Raw genomic sequence first — 27019 nt, 5'->3', positions numbered from 1 at the left:
GAGATACAGTTTTAGAGAAGGTTGAACGCGTTTCAACGTCAAATTTCAATGTTTCATCAGGAGCCTTTTAGGACTCATCTATGACTGTCAAGATACTATCATAGTGTGAATCTTGCACAGGAATAAGGCTAACTGTCAATAAACTCACTGAGATCAATGAGTATAAAGCCCTTAGTGCACTGATCAGGTTTGACACCTAATTATAAATGTCAGCATAAGGCCAGTCAGAGAAACAATCAGGGATGCGCCAGGTTTTTCCAATGGAAATAAAATGCAGCTATCGTGCAAATAGTCATAAAAGCACTCACCTGGTGTCAAGCAGGGAGAATCAAAGAGATAATCCCCACTGACACCGATGTCCAGGAAAGCTTTGAAGAAGGTTCTTTATTCCCCCATCCGCAGCTTGACGGAGAGTAGCAAAAATCAGCATAAAATACACCTTGTCCGGTGCTTGATGTAATAATCGTATTAAAAGAAAAAAAGCTACTTTGCACTCGTCAGGAAAAAGAATTTATTAAAGAAGAAGAGCGACGCGTTTCGGCAAACTATTATCGCTTTTTTCAAGCTTGAAAAAGGCGATAATAGTTTGCCGAAACGCGTCGCTCTTCATCTTTAATAGACATGAGCGAACATACTCGTCCGAGCTTGATGCTCGTTCGAGTATTAGCGTGTTCGGGATGCTCGTTACTCGTGACGAGTACCACGCGATGTTCGAGTTACTTTCACTTTCATCTCTGAGACATTAGCGCGCTTTTCTGGACAATAGAAAGACAGGGAAGGCATTACAACTTCCTCCTGTGACGTTCCAGGCCTATACCACCCCCCTGCAGTGAGTGGCTGGGAAGATCAGGTGTCACCCGAGTATTTAAATCTGCCCCGCCCACGACTCGCCACAGATGCATTCTGACATAGATCAGGGAAAGTGCTACTGATGCTGCTACTGCTATAGGGACAGTGTTAGGAGTTATCTTAGGCTTGAAGAACCCCAACGGTCCTTCTTAGGGCCACATCTGACCGTGTGCAGTACTGTTGAGGCTGCTTTTAGCAGTGTTGCACATTTTTTTTTTTGTATATCGGGCGTGCAGAGCATTGCGTCCTCAGTCTGCAGTCATTGTACATAGTATAGGGCCAGTACTGGTGAGGCAGGGACAGTGGGAAAGGTGAAAGAGATATACTGTCTATATAGGCAGTGGGCTTTTTCAAACAAATTTGGGAAAAAAACTATATTTGGGCTGCCTGTGACCGTCCTCAGTGTACTGCGTCTCTGCTGGGGGTAGTAGTCCTAATTAATACGCAGCTAAGTGTTACAGCAGGCTTGCGCAAAAGTGTTTCCTGGCTCTGCGTTGCCCGTTACATCACTGCCGTCATCCCGTCCAGAGGATAACAGTCTGCAGTAATTTTACATAGTATAGGGCCAGTACTGGTGAGGCAGGGACAGTGCGAAAGGTGAAAGAGATATACTGTCTATATAGGCAGTGGGCTTTTTCAAACAAATTTGGGAAAAAAACTATATTCGGGCTGCCTGTGACCGTCCTCAGTGTACTTCGTGTCTGCTGGGGGTAGTAGTCCTAATTAATACGCAGCTAAGTGTTACAGCAGGCTTGCACAAAAGTGTTTCCTGGCTCTGCGTTGCCCATTACATCACCGCCGTCATCCCATCCAGAGGGAAACAGTATACATATAAACGCTGCCTACAGTATCTGTCTGCTGTCTCAGCTCAGCCTTTCAAAAAATAGAAGCAAAATACTTAAAGGGGTTGTCCCGAGGCAGCAAGTGGGTCTATACACTTCTGCATGGCCATAATAATGCACTTTGTAATGTACATTGTGCATTAATTATGAGCCATACAGAAGTTATAAAAAGTTTTATACTTACCTGCTCCGTTGCTAGCGTCCTCGTCTCCATGGTGCCGACTAATTTTCGCCCTCCGATGGCCAAATTAGCCGCGCTTGCGCAGTCCGGGTCTTCTCCTCTTCTCTATGGGGCTCCGTGTAGCTCCGTGTAGCTCCGCCCCGTCACGTGCCGATTCCAGCCAATCAGGAGGCTGGAATCGGCAATGGACCGCACAGAAGCCCTGCGGTCCATGGAGACAGAGGATCCCGGCGGCCATCTTCAGCAGGTGAGTATGAAGACGCCGGACCGCCGGGATTCAGGTAAGCGCTGTAGGGGTTGTTTTTTTAACCCCTGCATCGGGGTTGTCTCGCGCCGAACGGGGGGGGGGGGGGGGTTTAAAAAAAAAAAAAACCGTTTCGGCGCGGGACAACCCCTTTAAGGCCTACTAGTGGCCTTTGGACACTTGACTGCTTCAGCGCTGTGAATTCCAATAGCTCAGTCTTACGCACCTACGTCTCACTACAGGCTTGCGCAAAATTCTTTCCTGGCTCTGCTGTGCGTTCCGTCAGCCTCCAACCACAGACCAATAAGCGGCACATTTTATTACAGCGTTCTGTTTCTGCTCTACTCGTAATACACCATGCTGAGGGGTAGGGGTAGGCCTAGAGGACGTGGACGCGGGCGAGGACGCGGAGGCCCAAGTCAGGGTGTGAGCACAGGCCGAGCTCCTGATCCAGGTGTATGGCAGCCGACTGCTGCGGGATTAGGAGAGAGGCACGTTTCTGGCGTCCCCAGATTAATCTTACAATTAATGGGTCCACGCGGTAGACCTTTATTAGAAAATGAGCAGTGTGAGCAGGTCCTGTCGTGGATGGCAGAAAGTGCATCCAGCAATCTATCGACCACCTAGAGTTCTACGCCGTCCACTGCTGCAACTCTGAATCCTCTGTCTGCTGCTCCTCCTTCCTCTCAGCCTCCTCACTCCATTACAATGACACATTCTGAGGAGCAGGCAGACTCCCAGGAACTGTTCTCGGGCCCCTGCCCAGAATGGGCAGCAATGGTTTCTATCCCACCGGAGGAGTTTGTCGTGACCCATGCCCAAGCTTTGGAAAGTTCCCAGGGTCTGGGGGATGAGGCTGGGGACTTCCGGCAACTGTCTCAAGAGCTTTCAGTGGGTGAGGAGGACGACGACGATGAGACACAGTTGTCTATCACTCAGGTAGTAGTAATTGCAGTAAGTCCGAGGGAGGAGCGCACAGAGGATTCGGAGGAAGAGCAGCAGGACGATGAGGTGACTGACCCCACCTGGTTTGCTAAGCCTACTGAGGACAGGTCTTCAGAGGAGGAGGCAAGTGCAGCAGCTGGGCAGGTTAAAAGAGGCAGTGCGGTGGCCAGGGGTAGAGGCAAGGCCAGACCGAATAATCCACCAACTGTTTCCCAAAGCGCCCACTCGCGCCATGCCACCCTGCAGAGGCCGAGGTGCTCAAAGGTCTGGCAGTTTTTCACTGAGAGTGCAGACGACCAACGAACAGTGGTGTGCAACCTTTGTCGCGCCAAGATCAGCCGGGGAGCCACCACCACCAGCCTCACCACCAGCAGCATGCGCAGGCATATGATGGCCAAGCACCCCACAAGGTGGGACGAAGGCCGTTTACCGCCTCCGGTTTGCACCACTGCCTCTCCCCCTGTGCCCCAACCTGCCACTGAGATCCAACCCCCCTCTCAGGACACAGGCACGACCGTCTCCCAGCCTGCACCCACACCCTCACCTCCGCTGTCCTCGGCCCCATCCACCAATGTCTCTCAACGCACCGTCCAGCCGTCGCTAGCGCAAGTGTTTGAGCGCAAGCGCAAGTACGCTGCCACGCACCCGCACGCTCAAGCGTTAAACGTGCACATAGCCAAATTGATCAGCCTGGAGATGCTGCCGTATAGGATTGTGGAAACGGAGGCTTTCAAAAACACGATGGTGGCGGTGGCCCCGCGCTATTCGGTTCCCTGTCGCCACTACTTTTCCCGATGTGCTGTCCCAGCCCTGCACGACTACGTCTCCCGCAACATTGTACACGCCCTCACCAACACGGTTACTGCCAAGGTCCAATTAACAATGGACACGTGGACAAGCACAGGCGGGCAGGGCCACTATATCTCCCTGACGGCACATTGGGTGAATTTAGTGGAGGCTGGGACAGAGTCAGAGCCTGGGACCGCTCACGTCCTACCCACCCCCAGAATTGCGGGCCCCAGCTCGGTGCTGGTATCTGCGGCGGTGTATGCTTCCTCCACTAAACCACCCTCCTCCTACTCCTCTGCAACCTCTGTCTCGCAATCAAGATGTGTCAGCAGCAGCACATCGCCAGCAGTCGGTGTCGCGCGGCGTGGCAGCACAGCAGTGGGCAAGCGTCAGCAGGCCGTGCTGAAACTACTCAGCTTAGGAGAGAAGAGGCACACGGCCCACGAACTGCTGCAGGGTCTGACAGAGCAGACTGACCGCTGGCTTGCACCGCTGAGCCTCCAACCGAGCATGGTCGTGTGTGACAACGGCCGTAACCTGGTGGCGGCTCTGCAGCTCGGCAGCCTCACGCACGTGCCATGCCTGGCCCATGTCTTTAATTTGGTGGTTCAGCGCTTTCTGAAAAGCTACCCACGCTTGTCAGACCTGCTCGGAAAGGTGTGCCGGCTCAGCGCACATTTCCGCAAGTCCCACACGGAGGCTGCCACCCTGCGCACCCTGCAACATCGGTTTAATCTGCCAGTGCACCGACTGCTGTGCGACGTGCCCACACGGTGGAACTCTACGCTCCACGTGTTGGCCAGGCTCTATGAGTAGCGTAGAGCTATAGTGAAATACCAACTCCAACATGGGCGGCGTAGTGGGAGTCAGCCTCCTCAATTCTTTACAGAAGAGTGGGCCTGGTTGGCAGACATCTGCCAGGTCCTTGGAAACTTTGAGGAGTCTACCCAGATGGTGAGCGGGGATGCTGTAATCATTAGCGTCACCATTCCTCTGCTATGCCTCTTGAGAAGTTCCCTGCAAAGCATAAAGGCAGACGCTTTGCGCTTGGAAACGGAGGCGGGGGAAGACAGTATGTCGCTGGATAGTCAGAGCACCCTCATGTCTATATCTCAGCGCGTTGAGGAGGAGGAGGAGGGGGAGGAGCATGAGGAGGAGGAGGAAGAAACAGCTTGGCCCACTGCTGAGGGTACCCATGCTGCTGGCCTGTCATCCTTTCAGCGTGTATGGCCGGAGGAGGAGGAGGAGGAGGAGGAGAAGGATCCTGAAAGTGATCTTCCTAGTGAGGACAGCCATGTGTTGTGTACAGGTACCCTGGCACACATGGCTGACTTTATGTTAGGATGCCTTTCTCGTGACCCTCATGTTACACGCACTCTGGCCACTACAGATTACTGAGTGTACACACTGCTCGACCCACGGTATAAGGAGAACCTTTCCACTCTCATACCCGAAGAGGAAAGGGGTTCGAGAGTGATGCTATACCACAGGACCCTGGCGGACAGGCTGATGGTAAAATTCCCATCCGACAGCGCTAGTAGCAGAAGGCGCAGTTCCGAGGGCCAGGTAGCAGGGGAGGCGCAGAGATCAGGCAGCATGTACAGCACAGGCAGGGGAACACTCTCTAAGGCCTTTGACAGCTTTATGGCTCCCCAGCAAGACTGCCCCCGCTTCCCAGTCAAGGCTGAGTCGGCGGGAGCACTGTAAAAGGATGGTGAGGGAGTACGTAGCCGATCGCACGACCATCCTCATGATGCCTCTGCCCCCTACAACTACTGGGTGTCGAAGCTGGACACGTGGCCTGAACTCGCGCTCTATGCCCTGGAGGTGCTTGCTTGTCCTGCGGCTAGCGTCTTGTCAGAGAGGTTGTTTAGTGTGGCTGGGGGAATCATCACGGATAAGCGTACCCACCTGTCAACCGACAGTTCCGACAGGCTTACACTCATCAAAATGAACAAAGCCTGGATTTCCCCAGACTTCTCCACCAGCGGACAGCAGCGATACCTAAACAATACGTAGGCTGCACCCGCGGATGAAAGCATCGTTCTCTATCACCATAAAAAACGGGGACCTTTTAGCTTCATCAATCTGTGTATTATATTCATCGTCCTCCGCCTGCTCCTCCTCCTGAAACCTCACGTAATCACGCCGAACGGGCAATTTTTCTTAGGCCCACAAGGCTCAGTCATATAACTTTTGTAAACAATGTTTATACATTTCAATTCTCAATTCAATAAAGCATTGAAACTTGCACCTGAACCAATTTTTATTTTAACTGGGCTGCCTACAGGCCTAGTTACAAATTAAGCCACATTAACCAAAGCGATTAATGGGTTTCACCTGCCCTCTTGGTTGGGCATGGGCAATTTTTACTGAGGTACATTAGTACTGTTGGTACACCAATTTTTTTGGGCCCTCGCCTACAGTGTAATCCTAGTAATTTTTAGCCCACCTGCATTAAACTTGACATTACCTCAGCTGTGCTGGGCACTGCAATGGGATATATTTATGTACCGCCGGTGGGTTCCAGGGAGCCACCCATGCTGTCGGTCCACACGGAGTTGTAACTGCATGTGTCCACTTCTAAAGAACCCCAGTCTGACTGGGGCTTGCAGTGTGGGCTGAAGCCCACCTGCATTAAACCTGACGTTAGCTTTGCTGTCCAGGGCACTGCAATGGGATATATTTATGTACCGCCGGTGGCTTCCTGGGACCCACCCATGCTGTCGGTCCACACGGAGTTGTAACTGCATGTGTCCACTTCTATAGAACCCCAGTCTGACTGGGGCATGCAGTGTGGGCCGAAGCACACCTGCATTAAACATGACATAACGTCAGCTGTGCTGGGCACTGCAATGGGATATATTTATGTACCGCCGGTGGGTTCCAGGGAGCCATCCATGCTGTCGGTCCACACGGAGTTGTAACTGCATGTGTCCACTTCTAAAGAACCCCAGTCTGACTGGGGCATGCAGTGTGGGCCGAAGCCCACCTGCATTTAATCTGACGTTAGCTCTGCTGTCCAGGGCACTGCAATGGGATATTTTTATGTACAGCCAGTGGGTTCCAGGGAGCCACCCATGCTGTGGGTGCACACGGAATTCCCATTGCGGAGTTGTACCTGCCTGTGACTATTTATAAAAAACCCCGGTCTGACTGGGGCATGCAGACACCTTGACAGAATAAATAGTGTGTGGCACATAGGTTCCCCATTGCTATGCCCACGTGTGCAGCTCCTGATGGTGGTGGCACAGGATTATATTTCTCATTGCTTCTGTACAGCATTGTGGGCTATCGCCCCGCCACTTTTAAAGAGGGTCGCTGCCTAGCCGTGCCAACCCTCTGCAGTGTGTGCCTGCTTTTCCTCTGGCAGACGCACTTATAAATAGACATGAGGGTGGCGTGGCATGAGGGCAGGTGAAGGCTGGGCAGGGACAGTTTGGTGTGCGCTGTGGACACTGGGTCGTGGGGGGGGGGGGTTGGGCAGCATGTAACCCAGGAGAAGTGGCAGCGGAGTGTCATGCAGGCAGTGATTGTGCTTTGTTGGAGGTAGTGTGGTGCTTAGCCATGGTATGCATTGCTAATGAGGGTTTTTCAGAAGTAAAAATTGTTGGGAGGGGGGGGGCACTCTTGCCACTATTGTGGCTTAATAGTGGGACCTGGGAACTTGAGATGCAGCCCAACATGTAGCCCCTTGCCTGCCCTATCCGTTGCTGTGTCGTTCCCATCACTTTCTTGAATTGCCCAGATTTTCACAAATGGAAACCTTAGCGAGCATCGGCGATATACAAAAATGCTCGAGTCGCCCATTGACTTCAATGGGGTTCGTTACTCGAAACGAACCCTTGAGCATTGCGAAAATTTCTTCTCGAGTAACGAGCACCCGAGCATTTTGGTGCTTGCTCATCTCTAATCTTTAATAAATTCTTTTTCCCGCCGAGCGCAAAGTAGCTTTTTTTCTTTTAATACGATAAGGCCAGTCAGATTACTCTTATAGGCTATGTCAGGACAGTTACACCGGTGTGAGACTAGAGTCATATTAGAGACCTATGCTGTTACATATTCATGATTTCTGCAGCTACTGCTAATTCCTAGATGATATTGAGGTCCTAGTTTGTGAAAACTCATCTCCTAACCGGCATTGTCTATTCGCGGAACTCTTACTCAGACAGATTCAGAGTCTCTAAAGTAAGAGAATAGGCTAGCAGCCTTAATCTAGATAATGTAGTGTAAAACATAAGAGAGATAGCCTTGATGGTAGACCGGAGGTTATGGTGCTCTGTCAGACTTGCCCAGATTAAATAGAGATCTTAATCCTTCCCAAAGGGTGTGGTGTACAGATCTGGACCAATCAAGACGTATCGGGTGCAAAAAAGGTTGCCGCGAACACGCGGGAGCCAAAGGGCAACCAATAGAGCCAAAGGGCAACCATTGCATACTACCAGTGTTAAATTTGATGCTGCTAAACCAAAGAAGTAGAGTGATCGTCCCTAATACTGCACGATTGCTTGGACAGTAGCGACATATAAGCTCTTTCCTCATCGCCCATTCATAAATCGAGACGTTAGCTATAAGCATGCGCATCAGTGTAGATAAAAGTACTGAGTGCATGGTACCGGTCCCTATCCTTTTGTGTTTTTATGTGAGGAAACGCCAGGGGCTCCACATTTGTACAAATCAATCATGATCCCCTCTGGACCAACTCGAAAGCCCCTCCAGATTGCAGATTAAATCTACTTTTTCTTTCCACTGAGTTATAGAGGGGGGTATGTTCTGCAGCCACAGGAGGGGAACTAGAGCCTTAGCTGCGTCTACTAGGAACGCAATCAATTTGTTTCTCAATGGATGAAAGTTTACTGCGGGCTTCCATAGAAAGACAATGTCTGCAGTCAGCTCAAAATTTGGAGAGAGGCGTTCCAAAACTTTTCCTTCTTCTCTCCAGAAAAATACTATGACTGAGCATTCCCACCAGATGTGCAAATAAGAGCTTATACCTGAATCACATCTCCAGCATCTATTATGTGGTGCTAATGTATAGGCGTAAAGCCATTGAGGGGTTTTGTACCATCTTACTAACAGTTTATAATGACTTTCTTGTAATAAAATGCAAGGGGATAATCCGAAATCTGTTTTCATGATAACCTGAGTTTCTTCTGACGAAAGTGAAATATTCAGTTCACTTTCCCAGGAGAGCAGAAAAGCTGTTTTTGTAGGGCTAATCGGAGAAATGAAACGTTTCTTTAGGTTGGCTACTTTCCTCCATCCCGAGACTTTCTCACCCAACACCCCTTCAAATGGGGTCTTAGGTCTGGTTGACTTGAAAGTTTTCAGGAACACTTCCAGAGAATTAATTACATGAGCTTTCTGTAACATAGAGAACATGTGTTGCGGAAGTAGGATCTGTAGTATTTCTGATGGTTTTCTATGTGCTTCGGCCTGAAGGTCTCCTACTGAAATTCCAGTGAATCTCCTCCAGATACTGGCTGTCGTCAGGTTTGGTGGAATCTCTGTTGACCTACACATAGTGCGTAAGGGCATTGTTGGGGAAGGTCTCGGGGCCAGAGAGTTCTTGAGCTCGTCCCAGGTCTCGCAGGGGCCCCGGAGAAGTGGGCCAAGGCCGATCTTCCCAGATCTGTGTCTGGGGGGGAACCAGAGATCTTCCAGTAGAGACTCTCCATAAGTTTCTTCAGCCAATAGGAAAAGAGTTGGGTCTCTGATAGGTTGGGTGAGCTCCATCCAATAATTTAATTGCACAGCTTTATAGAAATCTTCAGTATAGGGTTGGTCCATTCCCCCCTCAGAGCGCCGTTTTATCATTAGGCTATAAGCCAAGCGCAGTCTCCTCTGCCTCCAGATATACCCCGAAAATGCTCTCTTGAGGGCTTTAAAGAAAGACTTTGGGATGAAAATCGGGAGCATACATAACACAGGTCTGTGATGAAAAAATTGTAGCATATTTAATTAGTGGGTTTAACAGTATTTTTTGTGCTGATTACGGTAAAAATAGTGAAAAAATTCCATCACCCCTAGATAAGTCACAAATTTCACCTGAAATGTTCTTATTTTCAGGGTTTTTCAGGTTCGGTACGCGTACGACAACGAATCCAAACTGTCTGCTAGGCGTGACCTTGACTGCAGTCAGTGACTCAGTGTGGAGCCAGCCACTGTGGTGTACGCATCAAACAGTTTTGTGATACGGTATTTAGAAGAAATGGCAACTAGAATTTGTGTCAACTCTCCTAACTGTTTCTGTTATATTTGTGGGTCTTATACTGTCAAGAAGCAGCAAAGGAACATTTCTAATTTTGTTCAGAAGGTGTATTCTGCATACTTTGGTATGAAATTAGGGGACCAAGATAAATCTTGGGCTCCCCATATAGTGTGTTCTGTGTGTGTTGAAGAACTGAGACAATGTTATTTTTGTTCTTGTTCAGTGCAAGGTTTCAATTTAAAAAACAGGAAGGCCATTTCATACCCAACCAACATACGTTCGGCTATTCGCCCTGTTCCTCATGGACCTGACTTGCCTATTCCTTCACCTCCGGATACCCTGGACAATATTTTAGACGATTTAGACAAAATGTCACATAGTAGCAGCGATAATGACGACAGCTATGATCCAGCTACCAATGACCCTGAACTTTTCTCTCAATCAGACTTGAACGATTTAGTACGAGATCTGGGCCTACCAAAGGATTCAGCTGAAGTGTTAGGGTCTGGACTTAAAAAAAGACATATGTTAGCCTCCGGTGTTTCATTTTCATGGTACCGACTTAGAGAAAAGGAATTTGTCCCTTTATTACACAAGAGGGTGAACTAGTTTTCTGCAACAATGTACCTGGAATCATGGAAATGTTCAACATAACGTATGACCCAGAGGAATGGAGACTTTTCATAGATTCGTCAAAAAGGAGTTTGAAAGCCGTACTTCTTCACAATGGTAACCAATATGTTTCTGTGCCTGTTGGACACTCAGTCCATTTGAAAGAATGCTACAAAAATCTTGGATTTATTCTTAATAAGCTCAGCTACTCTGACCATAAATGGACCATTTGTGGCGATTTGAAAGTTAATTCCATGTTACTAGGTCAACAAAGTGGTTACACAAAATTTCCATGTTTCCCCTGTGAATGGGATAGCCGTGACAGGAAACAACACTATGTCAAGCAGACCTGGCCAATCAGAAAGGCTCTTATTCCTGGAGTTAAAAATGTTGAAAGACAAAGTTTAGTGGATCCTAAAAAGATCTTACTTTCAACACTTCATATCAAATTGGGACTAATGAAACAGTTTGTGAAAGCATTACACAAAGGAGAGTGTTTCAAGTATCTTTGTGAACAGTTTCCTGGTCTATCAGATGCTAAGCTGAAAGAGGGAGTCTTTGTTGGGCCTGACATAAGAAAACTTTTAAAAGATGAAATCTTTGTCACTAAAATGGAAATGGAAGAAAAAAAATGCCTGGAATTCATTTAAACTTGTTGTAACAGGCTTTCTTGGAAATAAAAAAGACCCAAACTACAAAACTTTGGTTGCTGAATTGTTACAAAACTACAAAATCTTGGGCTGCAACATGAGTGTCAAAGTCCATTTCCTTCACTCACATCTGGACTACTTTCCAGAAAATCTTGGGGCTGTAAGTGAGGAACAAGGAGAACGTTTCCATCAAGATCTAAAAGAAATGGAGCGCAGATACCAAGGTCGATGGTATGTCAACATGATGGCAGACTACTGTTGGATGTTAAAAAGGGAAAATTCACAAGAACACAGCCGAAAAAGTACCAAAAGAAGCTTTGATGGAAAAAGAAAACGTTTTTACAAAGACTTATAATAACTTTGCAACACATGTGTATCACTATTATGCTTATTTTAGCTAGGTATTATTGGTTTTTTTTTTGCTTTTACTTCATGTTAAAATAATAAAAACAAATAAAAAATTTTCCGTTTTTTGTATTTTTTCCAAATACTTCAACTTTATTTTGTAGGCAAGCCTTACGTGATAGAAAAAAAACCCATGTCATTTTTAAAATCTGTGCAAAAAACTACATAAAGGTGATTTAACAAGATCAAAACAATTTTTTTAAAAGATTTTTTTGCAGACCTGTGTAATTTATATAGAATTGTCGGGAGCACATATAATTTTAATATATTTTTCCTACCAAACCAAGAGATGAATGGCAAATCATAGGAGCGTAACAAATCTTTGACCTTGGTTATCAGGGGTCGGAAGTTATAAGTATAGAGTTCTACGGCTTTTTTGGTCAGTTTGATGCCTAAATAATTGATTGATGAGTTGGACCAAGAGAAGGGTGAGATGGATTTTAGGAGGCTACATCTTGAGTCCGGGATGGAGACATTCAGGATTGTGGATTTTGAGAAATTCACTTTAAAGTTTGATAAAACGCCAAACTCCTCCAGAAGCAAGGCAAGTCTGGGGATCCCTCTCTCTGGTTCGGTAATTACGAACATAATATCATCTGCAAATGCTGCATCTGATATGGAGTAGGGGCTCGTTTTTAAGCCTTTTATCTCTGGATCTAGCCTCACCTTCTGAAGAAAGAGCGAGGATAAAAAGGGATGGAGTTAGTGGGCATCCCTTTCGGGTTCCATTGCGTATGTCAAATGGGTGAGATAACATTTCATTAACTTTCAGTCTTGTGTAAGGTTTGGAATAAAGTGAGAAAATTGTAGCAATAAAGGGGGATGGAAAATTAAATTGTCGAAGGACCTCTTCCAGGTAAATCCAGCTGACCCTATCAAAAGCCTTTTCGGCATCAGTTCCCACAAAGGCTAATGGGATGTTTCGAGATTGGACATATCTTGCAACGTGTAATAATCTAAGGCAATTGTCCCTTTCTTCTCTCCTTTTAACAAAGCCTGACTGTTCAGTATTAATTAATGAAGGGATGTAGTCTTCTAGCCGTTTTGCCAGAAGTTTGGCCCATATCTTAATGTCTAAGTTTATTGAAGAAATTAGTCTATAGCTGCCTCATAATTCCGGATTTTTGCCTTCTTTATGCAAGAGCGTAATATGCGCTCCTAGTGATTGTTTAGGGAGAGATTTTCCTTGTAATAAAGAATTACATAAGTCTTTGAGGCCAGGGGTCAATATTGCTTTGAAGGATTTGTAATAGGCTATGGAGAGGCAGTCCGGGCAAGGACTTTTCCCTGACGGGCATGAACTGAAAACATTCTCTATTACCGAGCAAGAGACCGGGGCCATTAGGGTGTTAGCTTCCACTTCGGCTTATCTGGGGAGACGTAGCGTGTTTAGATAATTATCTATTTCCTCTTTTATTTTTTGTGGAGCAGGATCTCCGCCCTGAACATTTAGATTAAGCAGCTTCGAGTAGAATTTATGAAATTCATCAGCTATCTCTGATGTAGAGGACACAACCTTTCCTGATTGTAATTTTATTGTTGTAATATGGTTTCTGGAGCGAGCTTTTTTCATTAGTGTGGTCATAAACGTGCTGCCTTTATTTCCGTGTGCATATACCGTGTGTTTGAGAAATAGGTGTTTTTTGTTGAACTTAGATTCTAAACAGTTTCTCAGCTCACACCTCAGGGATATTAGTTCCTCTAGATTATTCTTGGTTTGGTAGATTTTTACAGTTTGTTCCAACTTTGCTATTTGATTAAGTTTACTATCTATTTCTTTCTGTTGTTGTTTTTTAATTTTTGTCCCTAATGCGATCAAGAGGCCTCTCACGAATGCCTTATGGGCTTCCCAGGAAATAGGTGTCTCTGTGTCAACCCTGGTATTCAGCTGAAAGTATTCTTCTAATAAGTCAGATATTCATGCCCTCTCTTCGGCTGAGTCTAATAAAGACTCATTGAGTTGCCACCTCCATTCTCTTGGTTCTATCTTAAAGGGAGTGATATCTATATGGAGTGGTGCTTGGTCAGAAATAGTCATTGTATCTATATTGGCCTTACCCAGCTGCGTCAGGAGAGCAGAGGAGACAAAAAGATAATCAAGCCTCTAGAAGGAGGAATGGACAGATGAAAAGTAGGTAAAATCTTTAGTGGATGGATGAAGACACCTCCAAGCATCTGCGACCCCTAAATCATGTAGAGCCCTATTCAAAACCCTAAGTTTCCTCCGCGAGACCTGGGAATGGCCCACTGAGAAGTCCAACAATAGATTCATCGTTAGATTCCAATCTCCCCCTACGAAAATCTGGCCTACGGCAAACTGCTTCAAATCTTCCAGTTGCTTCACTAGCCATGAAACTTGATCAGAGTTGGGAGCGTGTAGGTTGGCAAAGGTTAACTTCGTATTGTTAATCGTGCCTTTTAAGAAGAGGAACCTTCCCTCCCCGTCTGCATATTGTGCTTCACATTTGAAAAAGATGGATCTGTGGAACAAGATGGATACCCCCTTTGAGGCTGACTTAGCGTGCGAATTGTGGTAGCCCTGTGGGAAGAGTTTCCCAGGGAGGGTCATATGCTTGTTGCCTTTGAAATGTGTTTCTTGAAGAAAAAGGACCTTTGTACCATACTTCTTTAGAAGTAACAACAGATTATGCCTCTTGAAAGGTAAGTTGAGGCCCCGGACATTAAACGTGGTGATGTGAGTAGCTTCCATTTCGAACCTCGTGGATTTGATGTGAAGTGATACTCCGCTTTTCACTGGAGTCACTGAAAGCAGAGGTTACAATGAGAACTCGAGACAATTAAGATCAACAGGGAGCTGTCCCGGCGAATTTCTTTCAAGGATAGTGGGTGAGGGAAGGGGTGGGGGGGCGGCACAAATGGGAATTAGAGGGATGTTAGGAAAGAAGAGGGGTATGTAGGGATAAGTAGTATTATACGGTGTCCCCACAAGACTGTTTTTTAGAAGGAGAATATGCTGGGTCCGCAGCAAATCCTATAGCGTCTCGTGTGGGTACGTACAAATATGTGGGGGTGGAACGAGCACAGTACACTTGACTGTACGTTAGTTCTTAAGTGAACGTTAGCCTGATCTGTGCAGGCACTACAGGGACCAAATTCAACTGTAAGTGGTGCTGTTCCTGTTCAGGGGTAGCAGGAGAACTGTAACCTAGGGAACAAAAAAAATGATGAAAGGCACGAGGCCCATCCGAATAATTAACTCAACCAAGGAAAAATTAGGTAAAGTGTTCCTCTGGAGACTGGCCGAGTGGGAAGGTCTCAGCTTGGTGGCAACCAGGAAGCTGCCACTGATAAAACTGATTGCTAAAATCAAGCTCACTTGATTTTAATGATCAGCGAAAAGAGCCCCAAATGCGGGTGCCCAGCATCCATTTACACGCACCGATTATCGGTAAAATGATCGCCGATGAGCGAAGTTTTAGCGATAATCGTCCAGTGTAAATAGGCCTTTATTCAGATATGATGAAGCGGCAGTGAACAATATACTCAGCAAGAAAGGAACAAGGTTTTATTGTAGGAAAAATAAAATTATTTATTTAATTAATTGTGTGAAAATAATTAGCTCACACAGTTGGCAATTTAGAGAAAACAGATAAATGAGAGGGTTTTGTTTAGACCATTCGGGGCTGCCGCTATAATTTGTCGCATAGGGGTGGCTGGGGGGAGGGGGGCTGTAACTATTACTTGTCGCACAGGGGGAGGGGGGGCTGTCACCATTACTTGTCGCACAGGGAGTTGAGTGGGTGTGGGGAGGGGAGCTGTCACCATTACTTGTCAGGTGAGGGAGGGTGGGACTGTCGCTATAACTTGTCACACAGGGGGTGAGTGGGGGGAGGGCTGTCACCATTACTTTTTGGGTGTGGGGAGGGGGGCTGTCACTATAACTTGTCGCACGGGGTGGGTGGGGCTGTCACCACTACTTGTTGCAAGGGGGTGTGTGGGGAGGGGGCTGTCACCATTACTTGTTGCACCGGTGGAGGAGGGGCTGTCACCATTACTTGTCGCATGGGAGCTGGGTGGGGCTATCACCATTACTTGTCGAGTGAGGGGCTGTCGCTATAACGTGTCGCACGGGGTGGGTGGGGTTGTCACCACTACTTGTTGCAAGCGGGTGTGTGGGGAGGGGGCTGTCACCATTACTTGTTGCACCGGTGGAGGAGGGGCTGTCACCATTACTTGTCGCACAGGGAGTTGAGTGGGTGTGGGGAGGGGAGCTGTCACCATTACTTGTCAGGTGAGGGAGGGTGGGACTGTCGCTATAACTTGTCACACAGGGGGTGAGTGGGGGGAGGGCTGTCACCATTACTTTTTGGGTGTGGGGAGGGGGGCTGTCACTATAACTTGTCGCACGGGGTGGGTGGGGCTGTCACCACTACTTGTTGCAAGGGGGTGTGTGGGGAGGGGGCTGTCACCATTACTTGTTGCACCGGTGGAGGAGGGGCTGTCACCATTACTTGTCGCACGGGAGCTGGGTGGGGCTATCACCATTACTTGTCGAGTGAGGGGCTGTCGCTATAACGTGTCGCACGGGGTGGGTGGGGTTGTCACCACTACTTGTTGCAAGCGGGTGTGTGGGGAGGGGGCTGTCACCATTACTTGTTGCACCGGTGAAGGAGGGGCTGTCACCATTACTTGTCGCACGGGGGTGGGTGGAGCTATCACCATTACTTGTCGAGTGGGGGGCTGTCGCTATAACTTGTTGCACGGGGTAGGGGTGGGGCTGTCGTGTGGGGGGAGGGGGTGCTGTCACCGTTACTTTCCGCATGGGGGAGGGGGGCTGTGATGATTACTTGTCGCACGGGGGGTTGGGTGGGTGTAGGGAGGGGGGCTGTTACCATTACTTGTCGCACGGGGGGTTGGGTGGGTGAGGGGTGGGGGGCTGTCAGCATTACTTGTCACACAGGGGGTGAGTTGAGGGGTCCTGTCGCAATAACTCTTCCCACGGGGGGGGGGGGGGCTGTCGCTATAACTTGTCGCACGGGGGCGAGGGCTGTCAGTATAACTTGTCGTGCTGGGGTTGGGGTGGTCACTGTTTGGTTTGGGTGCGGTTTGTAATCACCCCAGCAATGATAGTGACCCCCAGTAATTATCACTGCTGTGATAATTACTGGGGGTCACTATCCCTGCTGGGGCAATTACTGGCTGTCACTATCATGGCTGGGGAAATTACTGGGGGTCACTATTTCTACTGGGGCAATTATTGGGGGTCACTATTCCTGCTGGGGCAATTATTAGGGGTCACTTTCTGCTGGGGCAATTATTGTGGATCACTGCCCCAGCAGTGATCCCCAATAATTGCCCCAGCAGTGATAGTGACACCCAGTAATTATTACTGCTAGGGCAAGTATTGGGGTTGCTATCACTTCTGGGGCAATTATAGGGGGTCACAATGCTGGGGCAGTTACCCCCAATAATTGGCCAAGCAGGAATAGTGACCCTAGTAATTTCTCTAGCAGTGCTAGTGACCCCCAATAATTGCCCCAGCACAAAGTGACCCCCAATAATTGCCCCAGCAGTGGTAATTACAGTGCTAAAGATGGAGTCTCATGTTAGAGCTGTCACAGCTCTAGCAAGATATCGCAATGCTCTCCCATTGCTTTGAATGGGGCCGCGTGGCTGTCGGCCCCATTGAAAGCAGTGAAGGGATTCCCCGCAGGCAGTGCACACGCTGAGGAGAGAGAGCAGTGCATCATGGGAACTACCTGGGTGGCGCCATCTTTGAAATGTTCTTCAGGTCAGCTTTACAAGAAGAAGATAAGGAATAAAAAGGTGAGCAAAATATCGTTTTTTTATGTGTAAGGTCTCGGTCAGATGGGCGTTTTTTGCCGCGATTTGCGGATCGCATGTCAGATGCGCATCCGCAAATCGCGTGACCGGGGCCGACGATTCGCCGAAAAATCTGCAGCTAGCAGCGTTTTCGGCGAATTGGGCAGACACGAGGAATCGCAGATCCCGCCTATCTGCGATAAGCGATTCCTTGTGTTCTCTATACGCGCTCAATGGGGCCGGCGGCAGCAGCACCGACCCCATTGAGAACATATACTACACAAGTCATTCTCCTCTGCCACAGCTGTAACAGCTGTGGCAGAGAAGAATGATGTTTGCCCATTGAATTCAATGGAGCCGGCAATACAGCCGGCTCCATTGAAAGCAATGGGCTGCCGGCGAGCGCAGGATGAATTTTCGGGAAGGGCTTAAAAATATAAGCCCATCCCTGAAAATCATCCAAAAATATGTAAAAATAAAAAAAAATTATATACTCACCTTGTCCCTGCAGCCGGAGTTCAGCTGCGGCCGGCAGTTCTCCTGAACTGCTCTGAGTAGTATTCAGCAGACGGGGATTTTAAATCCCCGCCTGCTGAATGGGCTGCCTCTGATTGGTCACAGCCCTCACCAATCAGAGGCAGCTCTCACTCACCTCATTAGAGGTCACAGGATGACACTGGTCCTGCAGGCCAAGTTATCTGACAGGAACCGGTCCTGGAAGGGGAACTCTCCAGAGGAGGATAGGGTTAGGGTTGCTCCACAGATACTAAAGTTAGACAGTACCTCTGCACGGTGATCTCAGCCTTTTTTATTTTTTACGCTCACTCTCAGACTCACTCTCTCACTCTCTCTCTCTTACTCCACTCGCCTCCTCTCCTCCACGGTTCCTGGCATAAGGGTCCTCAGAAACCACTCCGCTTCCTCCATTCTTCACCAAATGAGGGTCAAAAATACCCCCATGTGGCTGGCACTTTCAGAACTTTTGCAGAAAATAACCTAAGCTGGAAAGCTAAAAGCTAAAAGGCCCTTTTTCCGCTCACACACACTTACATTTATAACTTAACTCATACCACGTGACAGGACATAAATTGATACATCGCAGACTTCTCGCAGTCTCATGCAAACTTTAACTTTTCAGTTGCTGCAGCTATGCAATACATCTAACAAAGACAAGACATTTTGCACAGTGCACCTACACAAGACATGACATGTATGACATTGATGGAGTGGGCCAGGAATGAATGTTCTGGGCCACTACACAATACACATAGACAATAGTCAAATTGGGCCGTATAGTGGCTGAATCGGTATGGCTGCAGGTGTCGGTTGATAACGGCTAGCAGGAATTGCAGTCGCTAGGACAGGAAGCATGTTATCAGGCAGAGTAAAGAGGGATTTGGTTTAGGGAATATGGTATGCCTCTCTGAAGAGGTGCGTTTTTAGAACACACCTGAAGTTTGGTTTGTAAATGATTGCTGGATAGAATACTTACTGGTAAGAACTCATTTTGCGCTGATGTCATTGGAATTGCTGTGATTGGTTAACCCAGCGCTGGCTTTAATTGGCTGACGCCGCGCTGAGTTAGCCAATCAGGGCATTAGTTTTCTGGAGGCGTGGCATTCAAGCCTTGCATCCAGAAAGCAATGGGGAGTATTGATTTTTTATTTTTTTTCTACAGCGTATTCCCAGGGTATAAGTCTACCCCCGACTTTAGAGAAGATTTTCCTGGGTATGCCGGAAAATACGGTATATTTTTATATTTCTCTTTGTAGAAAGTTGACGAATACAAAAAGAAATCAGTAAGAATTAATTTTGCACCTAAGTTCTATAATTCAGTGCTATGCCACCTTTCTGGTTTTAATTATTGCTTTTACGAGACTTATTACATATACATTTTTAGATTTCTCCTTGTAAAAAGTTGACAATGAACATTAAAAGAAACTGGTAAGAATGAGTTTTGCACCTAAATTCTATAATTCAGTTACTATGCCTCCTTTCTATTTTTTAATTATTCCTTTTACCAGAGTTATTACATGTATATTTTTGTATTGCTCCTTGTAGAAAGTTGACGATGAATACAAAGAAACTGGTAAGAATTAATTTTGCACCTAAGTTCTATAATTCAGTGCTATGCCACCTTTCAGGTTTTAATTATTGATTTTACCGGACCTATTACATATATATTTTTATATTTCTCGTTATAGAAAGCTGAATATGAACATACAAAGAAACGGGTAAGAATGCGTTTTGCACCTTTTATAATTTATAGTTTTATAATTTGGTGCTATGCCACCATTCTGGTTTTCACTCATTAATGCACGTGGCATGTACAGCAGAACATGGGATTCCTATGGCTACCAAGTATAGAGAAGGCATTTCCCTTGGTTCAGGGCCCTATATTTGGAGCCTGAAGCACAAAGTTTGGGTGGCCAGGCCTAACAACCTAATGACATGCTTTTTGTATGGAGAAAGTTCAGTGTTGGATCAGGGTTTGCAAAGGCTTCAGAGATTGAGGCTCCTCAGAATGTGACTTGCCAGGCCTGTTATATGTTTTATCTCACTTATTCTTTCCAGAAGTATTAACCCCTTCCTGGCCTATAACATAAGGGTAAGTCATGGCAGGGTGGTACTTCCCGCAAAATGACATACCCTTACGTCATAGGAATAGTGCAAGATCACGACTGATCTCGCGCTATCCTGCAGCGGGAGCCAGCTGTCAGTGATAGCCGGCCTCCCGCTGCAGCAGCGGGGGTGCATCGGAGATACGCCCCCCCCGCTGTTAACCCCTTCCCTGCCGCGATCTAAGTAGCGCGTTCCCTCTGTGAAGTTGCTGGGCTCTCACGATATAATCGCAGAGAGCCTGGCCTGTGTTGCCAGTGCCTGGGATCGCTGTATAAGCGATAAGGCATAGCAGGGCAGTAGCCTTGTCATGCCTTATCACAGCGATCATCAGTACAGTGCTGTAAGTCCCTCAGAGGGACAGAAGTTGTGTAAAAAAAAAAAAGAAAAGAAAAATGTTAAAAAAATATTTAAAAAAAAACCTTTTTTTGTGCTTTTTCTAATATTAGCGTTAAAAAAAATTAAAATGGCACATATTTGGTATTGACACTACTGTAGCAACGTGTACAAAAAGTTGAACACTTTTTATTTTGTACGGCAAAAAGCGTAAAAACAAAACGCTAAAAAATGAGGCAAAATGCAAATTTTTAGCATTTTGCCTCCCAAAAAATACAATAAAAGTGATCAAAAAAGCCATATATTCCCCAGAATGGTACCAATAAAAACTACAGCTCGTCTCGCAAAAAATAAGCCCTCATAGAGCTCCGTACATAGAAAAATAAAAAACTTTCAGGACTTTGAATGAAGTGATATAGAAAAAAAAAGATTTCCAAAAAAAGGGTTTTTATTGCAAAAAAGTGGGAAAAAAACCAAAAATCTATTGCAGAATTTCAGAATTGATGCGTTTTCTCTCCCTGTTATCATAAAAAAAATAATAAAAGTTTTACGATATAGTCTATGTACCCAAAAATTGCATCATCAAAAGCTACAGTTTGCCACGCAAAAAACAAGCCCTTATATGGCCGCGTCGACAAAAAAATAAAAAAATTATGGCTTTTGAAAAATGGAGATGAAAATCCGCCAAAAATCGTTGCATCCTTAAGCCCAAAATAGGCCATGTCATTAAGGGGTTAAGCTGTAAAACTAGAGAAAAATAAAAACATTCCTGTTTATATAGAAATACTGTATGAGTATAAAGACTGTCCAACTTCCTCCACAAATCAATTTTCTCATGGACAAAAAACAGAGTATACATGTCGTGTCCAGACCAGACGCGGTGGATCTGTAACCTGAAGTACTCAGCAAAGTGTACACCAAACAGTGGTAAACAATACGAACAACTGCAACAAGAAAAATATTGTCCCTAACGAAGCTAACCCAGGGAAGGGACCTGTCTATACGCAGGTAACCAGCCCTGAGATGGGCGAACCTGACCACGTACATAGGCCACTAGCTGACCCTACGTGGCTTAGGAAAAAACTACCACAAACAAGTTGCAAAAGATAATAACCACTCTCCTTAGCTTTGAGAAGACTCACGCAAACAGGACATCCAGCTCCAAACTTTGACTTCAACCAAGGTTAGAGAAAGACTGAAATTAAACAGAACTTGAGCTAAACATCAGGCAGGGCTAAATAGTCCTCACAAATTACCAACAGCTGAGGCCAAGCATGTCTCACCTAATACCACTCCCACTAGAGCCAGAAGATAGAGAAACACCAATGATGAATTATAGAATACTTTCAATATAAATCTTATTATCCAAATACTAGTTATAGATTAATACAGATGTATCAGAATTTAGCATGACTTTTAACACGTTATAAAAACTTTGTGCTACAGTTTACTTATACTTTGAGATTTCTTGAATTAGAATAAGAAAACAATAGATTTTTAGATTGAAATAATTTGTAGCAGAAAGTTATCATAATCAAATTGAACTTTATTTTGCTGTAGCTGTAAAATTTCCAAGTAATAAAGCAATTCATGAATATAAATTAATAAAACTGCATTTTTTTCATACAGTTTCAGAAACATATTTTATCAGCTCCTGGGCCCTGATGTAAAATGTATTACAGGGCCCTCCAATTATTGTACATCATTTGCAGTACTGGTCTCTTTCCCTTTTGGGTAGAGGAGTCTTTTGTGCTCCTCAAGCAACAGGGCCTCAGTGCAACTGCCTGCTCTGCACCCTCTAGAGCTAAGAAAATGTCATTTTTTTCATTGCTGTGTTTTTCCCACTGAAAGTTATAGGAAGGGTCTGAAGCAAAACTAGAACAGATAGGTTATGCCGCTTTTTTAATGCAGCTTTCAAGTATCACATGCATAAACCCATTCAGATGTTTTCCAATAAAGATTATTATTGTTATATAACATCTTGCATTAAAGCTTTCCCCCCTATATATATATATGCCATTATTATAACAACATAGGCTCAATGGGGCTCCATTAAAGGTCCAAATACTTTTCTATTCATTTTACATGTTCAGATTACTGATAAATAAACCACAACCACATGACCGGCAGAATGATTTATCTATATCTTAGTATTTCTCCTAAGTCAAAGTAGTCTGTTTGTCTTGGAATTATCTGCTTCCTAAACAGGGCATACATAGAAGACATGGGGCACCATAGAAAAAAACATAAATGACCCTCATTACGGTGTCCAATTTTGGCACTTAGGACAGGAGGGCCTGGTGTTTGTTTTACATTTCGTGCCCTTTAAAGTAACCCTTAGGCCAATTCTCCAGCTTCTTGTTTGCTTTCAATGCTGTTCCTCTTTGGAAGAACTGCTACCCATAGCAAAAGGGGTTTAGAGCTGGGGTCCCATCTCTCCAAGGGCCCCAATGCAGTTGTATGGCTTGCCTTTATAGTACGTGCACCCTTTCTTTCAAACACAAGAAAATAAAATTGCAATTGTTATGTCAGCATTTTCACAAACATTAATGAAAAATAGGCTTTAATAAACATCTTTTTGTCCTGTATTTTTTTGTAAGAAAACTAAATTAAAATAATTTTAAAAACTGCTTTTTATAGATAAAGGAAGTCACTGAATATCAAAGAAGCATTGTGGAAGATTTGCTGACCGTTATATCAGATTGCAATAAAAAATTGTTAGCAATTGCGAAGGATTTGGACATTTTACACAGAGGAGCCACCATCGCCAGTGTCACAGGAAGTTCATTTGGAATTGTTGGAGGCATCACCACCCTCGCTGGCCTGGCACTGGCTCCCGTCACATTCGGTACATCCTTAATGGTCACTGCTATCGGTGTGGGTGTTGCTGCAGGTGGAGGTATCGCAGGGGCATCGGCTTCTATTTTAAATATTGTAAACACGAAAAGGAAATGCAGCGAAGCAGAAGACATTGTGAAGACAGTAGATGGAAAGCTGAAAACATTTGAAACTGTTTGTAAAAAACAGCATTCATTAATAAAGGCTCTAGAGGCTATGGAAAACACAGGAGAGATTGCTGATGCCCTCAGGTCGGGGGGGAGAGTTGCATTGGTTGGATTAGAGCTTGGCAGACTAGCGCAGCTGGAGAAGTTGTCAGCAGTAGCAGCTAGCGGGGCACAGTTAGCAGCTCGGGGGGTGAAGGTAGTTACAGCTGTTACAGTGGGTTTTGCAGCACTGTTTATGTTCATTGACGCTGTTTTTCTTGTGAAGGGAATACAGGAGTTAGAGAATGACACCAAGACAAAGGAGGCTACAGAGATAAGGAAATATGTTGAGGCCTTTCAAAAATTACATCAAGATTTGAAAGGGGTTGCTGAAAAAATTGCTGTCATAGAATGCATCTAAATTATTAGGAGAGGCATTCTGTGAAGTTTATAAAGGAACGATTTCTTTCCCAAAAACCTGACAATAAGAGGTCTGCTCGTGTGAACCTCTCACCCATCTGAGATAAACATAGAAAAAAACTACAGCAACCTTTTTATTAACAACTTTCTAAATTACAATCAGTTATTAACCCCTTTCCAGCATCCCGTGTAGATGTAGGGCACGATATAGAATTTTTAGGATAATGATAAACTTTATGGAGAATATGGTATAATACTTGGTTTACAGGGTATTAGTATAGCTTGATGCCACCGGAAACTAGAGGTGTGACAGGAGGAACGACCCTCTCACACCCCTAGCTCCCGATTGGGTCAAGGCGTGTAGCATGGTGTGCTATGCTTTTTGCCTGCTAAAGCTGCAGGGCAGTCAACAAGCAAAGCAGACGCTGCAGCTTTGAGTGTCACTGGAGCTCCGTTTGCACCATAGGTGTGCAGGATCCTGCGGTGATTCTGTCACATGCCTGCTGGACGGCCAAATGATAAGGCCTCCACTCCAGCCACGGTCTGTGGGGTGCGTCCCGGCTGCCTGTTCCGTCCTGGCCGCCGGCTCTGTGCTCCGTAACGGCCGGTCCCTCGCTAAAACGTCTTCGCGTGTGCCGCCACCAGAGAAGCTGGTCCTGTGAAAGTGCTGAGGCCCTGAAGCCACAGGCCATGTCAGTGTGTGACAGTGATGGCGCTGTAGCCTTCCGGCTGATGTCCTCCTGCAGTGTGCGCGATTGTCTCTCCCCCCGGCCAGGGACCTTCCGCTTTGTGGTCGCACGCGGGAAGGCACTTGGTCCTGGGTGTGCTCGGCTGTAGCGGCGCCAGCTGCATAGCTTCTCAAGACATCTTTAGTGGCCTTCCAGGACCCCGCGTGGATGAAGGCCGTGGTATTTTCCCTATGTTTTCAATGGGGCTAGCGCTGCTGCCGCTGACCCCATTGAAAACACTGGCGATGTTCTAGCGATTTTCCAGCGTTTTTCTTGCGCTGCAAGGCGAGTGCTTTCACTTGCTCTCGCAGCGCAAGATAGAAAAAAACACAAGTGGATGTCCACCCTCATGGAAAGAAATAGCAAAGGAGGCCGGCGCTTGTGCAGTTCTTTTATCTAAGGCTAACTTTACACAGGCAAGCGTGATTTGGGGCCATAAATCCTGCACCCTTATCGCTCTCCCCACTATGTGAAATCCCCATGGATGTGAGACTTTTTCATGGGAAAACAGCCTTGCATCACTGCGGGGATGAAGGGATCCTCTGATGCGGCTGTCACAGCTGCGGCAGAGCATTGCAGAGTTCTCCCATTGCTTTCAATGGGGCCGGCGCTGCTACTGCCGGCCTCATTGAAAACAGTGTTGCTGCGATGCAAGATCATGCAGCCAGATAGCACATGCCACGATTTGTTTCCCACTAATCATCGCATCGGGGTGGCATGCAGGAAAACAGCACAAATCTCGCGCAATTTTATCGCCCGTGTGAAGCCGGCCTAAATCTGATGACCGGGATCTAAGGACTATATATGTACTAGCCTTCGGCCCAGCCACCAGCTGCAGTTGTTCTCTGCTATTTCTTTCCATAGAGGAGGTGGCCTGTCTTCCTGGCAACAAGCAGTAAACAACCAGAGGACAGAGGAATCAATAGCTGCAATCTGTAACAAACAGAGCATTTTGGAAATAAACATCTTATGGGTGAGTGCAATGTTTTGCGATTTTGAACACATTGAAATAGGATTCCCAACATGGGAATATCCCTTTAAGTTGATAGAAAATATGCTAAATCATTCTCACATGTGCCGTGTTACAAAGGTGCAAGTCTTGATAGACCAGATAGTGATCAAGACGTGTGATAGATCAGTGCTCTATAGCTGTAACTAATCTTAGTGTAAATGCACACGGGCTGGAATTCGGCTATGGAATATCCCGCAGAATTTCCTCCCGTGCCCGCTGCCATAGGATTACATTAGATAATGCAATCCTTTGCAGATAGCCATGATTTGACTACGTAAAAACTCGCGCAGTAAACAAATTGCGGCATGTCCTATTTCTGTGTGAGCCTCGCAGAGGCCTGCACAGAAACGTCATTGTTGACGCGCTGGCTCTGTTCTGTGCGTGCGCTGCTGTGCGACAGCCGGCGCAGAGCGAGACGCCAGGAGGAGGTGTGCGCCGGGTCACTGCAGGGGCACGGTTCACATCCTGTTGCAAGAATTCTCACAGTGGGATCCGACCCGGCCGTCTGCATGAGGCCTTATTCCTACTGCAACATTGATACTCACATGTTATTCCACATGTTAGAGAAGCCTATGTGAATCCATTTCCTTCTGCCTGAGTCTGCCATTTCATATACTCGTAATTTTCCATATAAAGCGCTGTCAGGTATATCTTTTTCAGCTTTGCAAAAGGGAGGAAAATAACCCTTGATGATTAAGTAACTTGTGACAAGAAATCCACCCTGGAGACTTTGTGTGAGGAGTGATGACCAGTTCTCCAAGAAAAGAACCAAATATGTCTATGCTTAAGAATTACGTTAAAATTGTTTTACCGCTCATGGCAAATATTAACTTGTTTACCTAACACTAGAAATGGAGGCACAACTTTAATAAAAGAGGAACTATCTAGATTACACTCAAAGCTGTGTGACGTGTCTTAATTTCCTCGGAGTACTCTGCTTATCTTAATTTGAACCACCAAGATATACCTGAACTGCTTGAATTGTGCTAACACACAGAAAAGCTAATTCTACAACATGGCAGAAATACCAGTGTATGCAGGGGTGTGGATAGCCCTTCTACTGCCTACAGTAAACAGCAAAATAACGTCCCTCACCCCGGAAAGTAATGGGCTGCCAGCAACCTCTGCAGTGATTTTCGGGGAAGGGCTTTAAATATAAGCCCTTACCTGAAAATCATCCCTAGCATGTGTGGAAAAAAAAATTTAAAAAAATGAATGGCTGAGCGCTGCCTATGGTTGGCCGAGCACTCAGCAAATCATAGTAACATAGTATGTTAGACTGAATGAAGACAATATCCATCTATTTCAGTCTGTTTCAACCCCCCTTCCCTTGATGGTCCAGAGTTAGGCAAAAAAAAACCCACCCAAGCAGACATTTAGTTCATTTAAAGGAAAAAAATTCCTTCTT

The 27019-nt window shown here is 46.1% G+C and overlaps 1 protein-coding gene across 1 annotated transcript; it reads left to right on the top strand.

Annotated features, from left to right (window-relative positions):
• The first annotated feature begins 17437 nt into the window (after nt 1-17437).
• Nucleotides 17438-23872, top strand: LOC136622593 (apolipoprotein L3-like). Its single transcript, XM_066598112.1, has 4 exons — nt 17438-17515; nt 19285-19311; nt 19717-19746; nt 23108-23872. The coding sequence occupies exons 1-4, from the start codon at nt 17438-17440 to the stop codon at nt 23870-23872; spliced, it is 900 nt and encodes a 299-aa protein (XP_066454209.1).
• The last annotated feature ends 3147 nt before the right edge of the window (nt 23873-27019 follow it).

This window comes from Eleutherodactylus coqui, chromosome 1, assembly GCF_035609145.1.
Source record: "Eleutherodactylus coqui strain aEleCoq1 chromosome 1, aEleCoq1.hap1, whole genome shotgun sequence".
NCBI lineage: Eukaryota > Metazoa > Chordata > Amphibia > Anura > Eleutherodactylidae > Eleutherodactylus > Eleutherodactylus coqui.
The sequence above is the reverse complement of the archived record's forward strand: the minus strand, read 5'-3'. Positions and strand labels throughout refer to the sequence as shown.

Bases quoted from the DNA above. Each gene is read 5' to 3' on its own strand.
- LOC136622593 (XM_066598112.1), top strand. From the start codon at position 17,438: ATGGGAACTACCTGGGTGGCGCCATCTTTGAAATGTTCTTCAGGTCAG. The intron at 19,312-19,716 runs GTAAGAATTAAT...TTCTCGTTATAG, and splicing joins ACGAATACAAAAAGAAATCA to AAAGCTGAATATGAACATAC. The intron at 19,747-23,107 runs GTAAGAATGCGT...TGCTTTTTATAG, and splicing joins ATGAACATACAAAGAAACGG to ATAAAGGAAGTCACTGAATA.